This window comes from Columba livia, chromosome 18 (genome assembly GCF_036013475.1).
Source record: "Columba livia isolate bColLiv1 breed racing homer chromosome 18, bColLiv1.pat.W.v2, whole genome shotgun sequence".
Classification (NCBI taxonomy): Eukaryota; Metazoa; Chordata; class Aves; order Columbiformes; family Columbidae; genus Columba; species Columba livia.
In genome coordinates, this window is record NC_088619.1 from 1,204,874 (window position 1) to 1,210,865 (window position 5,992).

Consider the following 5,992-nt stretch of genomic DNA (forward strand, 5'->3'; position numbering starts at 1 on the left):
TGATGCACAAATCTGTAAACTTATGTCATTGCGTCTTTGTCCATTCAGATGTCCTCCCTAACAGACTCTGAGCCCAGCCTGAACTCCACAGTGGGACTCCAGAGCCATTTTTAGGCCTCTTGTTTTGCATTCGTCAGGTCAGCACTCACCATGAACAGCCAAATGCTTGGTGCACCCGCCTGGCTGGTTCATCCTTCACCTATATCCATTCTCCACACTTTCCCAACATCCGGAGGGGGAAGGTGAGTTTCAGTACGCAGCACATGGCTGTGCAGCGAAATCCACATCTGTAGATGTGCTGGGTGTGGTGGGGGAAGATCTCTGAAGCTCTTCCAAAGCACCAGCCCCCACCCTGCTGTGACGTCCCTCTTAAACACCTCAGAGCTTAGTCTGGGTGGAAGGTCCGAATGTGAACAGCAGCACTAATGCTGATTTGAAACTCTACTCCTGTCCCGGCCTGCTCTCCCTATTTTGCCTGCTTTGCTGGGATACTGTCTCCTGCAACCAGAATCCACCTACCAGAAAAGGCACCCCATGGCCTCTGGGGTGAAGATGCTCTGATGCTTCCAACCCTCCCAGGAAATGGAGAGACACTTCAAAATCTTTGGTTATTTTAATAGTATGAAAGGGACTCAGCAACTGGGCAGGACAAAAGAGCTAGGAAGGTTTGGAACCTTCACGGACGTAACACAACATCCCTAGGGCTCTCTGTCCTCCTCTTGCCCTTAATGCTCGTGCTTAGCTGCTCGCCGGTGGCTCTCCATGTCCTTCGTTTCACCTCCGTAACGATGTCATTGAGGTCTAGGATAGACTGCTGAATCTAAGGTAGGGAAGAGAGATGGCAGAGGTCAGAGCAGGGCTGGGAACAGGAGGCAGAGAGGAGCCCATTGGCCCTTTTGGAGTGCAAATTTCACCAACCAAATGAGCAGGAGGATAAAGGCAATTGCCCTGCTGGATCTGCACCACCAGAATGGGCTTGTACAGGTGAGTCAGAGGGGTGAACAAAGCCGCAGTGTAGCCCTGTAGCCATGGGTGGATCTGCACCCCCTGCCCCAGCCTGCCCAGCTCCCAACAGGCACCCACCCCCTGCTCTGCCTCCTGGGACGAGACAGGTTTGCCTGGTGTCCTCCACCCATTCCCCGTGCCCAAGAGACAGCCCAGGTGGAACAGAAAGTGTCTGTTGGGCACCTTGATTTCTCTGGGCTTTCCCCTCCCTTTGGGCAGCTGAGGGTCATTACTGCTCCTCTTTCTGGGCAGGGAGGGGGGTCTGGCTTGGCTCTACCATGTCCAGCTGTCTGAGGCTGTCATCCTTCGGCACATGCACTTTTGCTTTCAGCTGCGTGTTCACGCACTGGAAGAGGTTGTGGATGGCCATCTTCATAGTCGTCAGCATGAGGCCATTCTTGACATTCCTGTTCTGGATGTCGGCCCAGCGAGCAGTCTGAGGAGGGGAGGAGAAGGAGAAGGAGAAGGAGAAGGAGAAGGAGAAGGAGAAGGAGAAGGAGAGACAAACAGCATGGTGATATGTCCCAGCAAAGATGCTGCTTCGGTGCTGGAGACCCTGGCTTCCACACTCCTTTGTTTTGCTAGGAAGAACCTGTCCTTGCCCAGGGCTGTGCTGGAGGTGGTTCAGCTTGGTGTGGTGGAAGCAGATCCAGGAACTACCACAGCTGCTCCTCGAGCAGCCCCATCTCTCTGCCAGCTCCTGCACTCCTCATTCTAGTGGGTCCTCCAGATACCCCGACAGTTGACACCCTGGGGGCAGCACATCCCACCACCACCCGCCCGGACCAGGCGCTTTCCAGCTTTGCCTGGTGGGACTCAACTCCTGCAGCTGGGAGTATCCAGGGAGGGAATTTGGCAAGGCCCCCTCAGAGTGATGCAAAGGGAACAGAGGCCAGCAGGGCTGCGGGCATTTCTACACATTGATGTGCCTTGTTACAGCCCAGATGACCACCAGTTTGGTCATTTTTGGACTGGTAAGGAGGGAGGAGAAGGGCTGAGCCCTGGTGTGTAGATGCTGTGCAAAGGATGAAAACAAATAAAAAACCAGCAAAACCAGCTTCACTCTGAGGCCCGAGCCATGAACAGTGGAGACCACGAGATGTTCCACACTGAAGCCCCATTACAGGGATGATGCTGCAAGGAATGGTGGATGGAAATGAGTCTGACCGGGCTACACAAACCTAAGAGGCATGTGATGGAGCATGCTTGGGTTTTGTGCCAAGGCAAACCTCCCCATAGCCCGGGTAGCAGATCTCTTTTGACTGTGAGTTCAAACAAGAAGGGAAAGATCCTGGCGGTTTTGTGAGGGCCTTGTTTTAACCCCTGACATAACCTGCTCCAGACCTGTCTGTCATTTGTCCTTCTGCAGCCCCCTGCAGGGATGAAATGAGGCATCTCCTCCAATTACAAAGTCTGCTGCTGTGCCTTGCCATGACCCTGTGGCTTAACACAGCCAGGCCTTGGAGATCTTCCCCTGCCCGTCCCGCAGTTCCTCACCCAGGAGCGGACATCACTTTGAGCCTGCGCAAAACGTTGTTGGAGCTGCTCCAGCTCATTTTGGTACTTCAGGGTCTCAGCTTCTTTCTCTGCCTCGTACCGGTCCAGGAGCACCTTGGTTTGCTTAATCATTTCCTTGTCCTTCTCTTGTGACTGCTGCAGGTCCTTGCGCGTCCTCACCAGCAGCTTGTAGCGGGAAATGACGTCCTGGATGTCCTCAAACTGCAGCACAAGGATCCTGGGTTTAGTAATGCCCCTGCCCTCCCCTCATGACTGCAAGTCTCATGCTGTTTGGCACCCTGTCCTGACCAGGGACAACACCTCCCCCAGCTGAAAGATCTTCCCCTCTTGGCGAGCCTGTTGCCCCAGCTGGTTTGTGAGCATTGCCACATTCCCTGTTTGATGACACCCCATTGTGCCGGTCCCAGAGCTGCCACTGCCAGCAGCAAGGGGACATGTTGTACCACTCCCCAGGTGAGAAGTGCTCTGATAGGAGACAAAGCACAACTGCAGCTGCCAGCGCCAAGTCACCCAGCCATGGGAGTGGGGCAGCCGGACCGCAGGAGTGTGAGCGATGCAGGGAGGGACGCGCGGACACCCTTGAGAGAGGCCACAGCTTTTCTGACAGCTGCCTGGGCTCCCATTCTCGGGCAGCTTTGCACTTCTCCCAAACCATCCATGTCACATGAAACAGTGACACAAAGGGGTCCCCATTCCCCTCAGCTCTGTGCCTTTCCCCCTTCTAACACTTTTTCTTTGGTTTTCTCAAGCCTCCATCTCCTTCTCTGCTTTTCCTCCCCTCACTCTGGTCCCCTTGGCTCACCTTGCTTGCAGGGAACCTCCTCCCATCCCACCTGAGGTCTCTGGGTTTGACCAAGTGTCATGATTTCCCTGGACTTGCCTTATCTCCTCCAGGTTTAACATCTGCATAAAGCCCTCCCTGAGGCCACGATCTGTCCCTCTCATGTCCAGACTCACCTGTGGTGAGATCTTCACCACGTCCTCCAGGTATTCTTTGAAGATGGAGTACTTCTGCACTTGCTTGCTCAGCTTCTGGTGTTCCTTTTTCAGGGCTCCGAGTTTCTTCTTAGCCCTCACAAGCTCCATCTCCTTTTGTGTTTTCTGCTCTCTTTCTCTCATGGCTTTCTTCAGAGCTTGGACTCGCAGCTTATCATCTTCCTAGTGATGTTTCCCCCACCAATACACACACACAGAGAAGGAAAGGAAGGCAAGGGAAGATGGAGCTGGGTCAGCCAGCAGCACTGGGAGGAGATACACTGACAGGGGACAGACCAGTGCTGCAGCACCCCTGGGAACATCCTCACTCCCTGCTTAACATGGTGTGGTACAGGCCCGCCCTGAAACTTTGCTTCCAGAGCTCCAAAGTGCAGACTCTGCAGCAAACTGTTATCAGGGAGAGAAGAATCCTGAGAGTTTGCACTGTGACGGATACGGCCTCGCCTCAAAGTTCACCTCTGGAGCTCAAGACACAGACTCCGCAGTGAACGGTTATCAGGGTACAGGCTCCTGGAGAGAAGGTCAGCAGCATTCGGCTTGACAAATTTCCCCCAGGCAGTAAATAACAGGGTGAACCTGCCACCAAACTCTTTCAAGTCGCACTTCTCTTTGGGAAATCTGAGCATTGTTCTGCAGTAAGCAGAACCCTAAATTACCCCCCACGACACATGGCCACCCCTCTTGCACTGACCCTTTGCTCTTGGAGACAGGCACCTGGGACAGAACTCTGAGTTTCAGACCTACTAGGATCTGCCCTTGGGAGTCACCTGCGTGTCAACAGTGGGGACAGGCTGAGATCCTTCTTGGGGGATGTCTGGGGCCCTCAGGAGATCACGCTGGTGCTGGACAAGCTCTCTGCTGCCCAAGCGCTATCAGGGCTTTCCACATCTGTAGTACACACCCCCATGCCCTGCCAGTCCTGTTCCTCACCCCTCCAGGCTCAAGGGGGGCTTGGACACAAGTGCTGGCCCAAGACTGTCTCCCCGGGGGAGGGGAGAAGGTGGCGCTGTGGCTCAGGGTCACGTCAGAGGAGCTGATCAGGGGCAGGCGTACCTTTAACCTCCTCATAGATTTCTCCATGTAGGTTTTCAGCTGGTCCTCCTTGGCATGGAGTTCCCTCCACCGGCGGGCTATGTCGGCCATCGTCTCCTTGAAGGCCTGGCAGCACCAGAGCGAGCGTGACGTGGCCGCCCGCACCTGGAGCCACTCACTGCCCATTGCTGCCCTCCAAAAAACCACAACACCCCTACCATGCCCCAGCACCCTCCCATCTTTCTCACCTCTCGCTTCTCCTCCAGAGCCTTTTGCACCTGCTTGGCTTCTTTCCTCTTCTCCTGGAGGCGAACAAATGGAGACAGGGAGCCCTCCTCTGTCAGCCTGTGTTTCCTGCCACAGAAGTTTCCATCAAGGTTACACGTTGGGTCTGGTGCCTGGGCAGGGTGCTGGACTGTGTCCAGAGTGGGATGACGGGCCAGAGCAACCCAGCACCATCTCAGATGCCGTCTGGCCGCATGGCATCCCCAGCAGGGAACCCTCTGACAGAGCAAGGGGGGGCACAGGGAGGAACAGGGTGGGGAAGGGAGGGAGGAGAGGAGGCTGAAGTGGTGGAGATCGGGGAGTTTGCCACCGTGGGGGAAGGAGGGATGGAGGAAACGGGAGAAGAGGATGGAGGGCATGGAGGTGGGTGGAGGAGTCCCCTACCTGAGCAAGGGCAGGAGGTTCTGCCTGTACTGCTTAAGGAAATAGGCCGGCAGGTCCTCTTCATCTTTGGCGGCCATCGCTTCAGCCACCAGCAGGGCCCAGAAAGCCCAGGTCCTCCAAAAGCAATCCGAGTGATGAAAGTGATCCAGTCACCAAACAGATCCAAGTGTCGAAAGTGATCGAACCACCAAAAGCGGTTCAACCACCAGAACTGGTTCAACCACCAAAAGGGGTTCAACCACTAGAAGTGGTTCAACCACCAAGAGCGATCCCACCACCAGAAGTGATCCCACCACCAAAAGCGGTTCAACGACCACAAGTGGTTCAACCACCAGTAGTGATCCCACCACCAAAAGTGATGCAACCACCAAGAGCGATCCCAACACCAAAAGCGATCCAACTGCCAAAATGAGTCCACCACCACAGTGATCCCACCACGGCAAGTGATCCCACCACGGCCAGTGACCAAATGGGCGAGGGGCACAGGTGACAGGGGACAATATAGTGTCTCTGTTGCCCGGCAACAGCCGCCCCAGGAGCCAGCGGGCGCCGCCCTGGTCCTTTGTGATAAAGTCACCCACGGGATGGGAGATGCTGAGGCTCCCTCCTGCCTTTCCCACTTTACCACCCACAATGCAGCTGGTGACACCTCAAATGTTGTGGCAGGTCACTGCTGCCCGTGCCCAGATTCAAAAGACAATCGCACAGGTCATGGGGAATGAAATCTCCTTTCACTGAATTAAATACCCTCAGTTTTAATGGCAGAGAGAAT

At 55.1% G+C, this 5,992-nt stretch overlaps 1 protein-coding gene across 4 annotated transcripts; it reads right to left on the reverse strand.

Moving 5' to 3' along the window:
• Nucleotides 1–594: 594 nt before the first annotated feature.
• LOC135575708 (coiled-coil domain-containing protein 42-like) lies at nucleotides 595–5,443 on the reverse strand. 4 transcript variants are annotated; one of them, XM_065034384.1, is made up of 7 exons: nucleotides 5,221–5,443; nucleotides 4,800–4,905; nucleotides 4,573–4,677; nucleotides 3,481–3,681; nucleotides 2,503–2,724; nucleotides 1,283–1,441; nucleotides 595–820 (listed from the first exon to the last, which is right to left on the reverse strand). In XM_065034384.1, the coding sequence occupies exons 1-7, from the start codon at nucleotides 5,295–5,297 to the stop codon at nucleotides 677–679; spliced, it is 1,014 nt and encodes a 337-aa protein (XP_064890456.1). In that variant the 5' UTR covers nucleotides 5,298–5,443; the 3' UTR covers nucleotides 595–676. The 4 variants fall into 4 exon arrangements, with proteins under 4 accessions (XP_064890456.1, XP_064890457.1, XP_064890454.1 ...); XM_065034385.1 differs by lacking the exon at nucleotides 4,573–4,677; XM_065034382.1 differs by lacking the exon at nucleotides 5,221–5,443 and having other exon boundaries at nucleotides 4,800–5,214.
• Nucleotides 5,444–5,992: the final 549 nt, after the last annotated feature.

Bases quoted from the DNA above. Each gene is read 5' to 3' on its own strand.
- LOC135575708 (XM_065034382.1), bottom strand. From the start codon at position 5,195: ATGCCCTCCATCCTCTTCTCCCGTTTCCTCCATCCCTCCTTCCCCCAC. The intron at 2,725-3,480 runs GTGAGTCTGGAC...CTTGTGCTGCAG, and splicing joins TGGTGAAGATCTCACCACAG to TTTGAGGACATCCAGGACGT. The intron at 821-1,282 runs GTAGAGCCAAGC...TCCCTACCTTAG, and splicing joins GCCTCAGACAGCTGGACATG to ATTCAGCAGTCTATCCTAGA.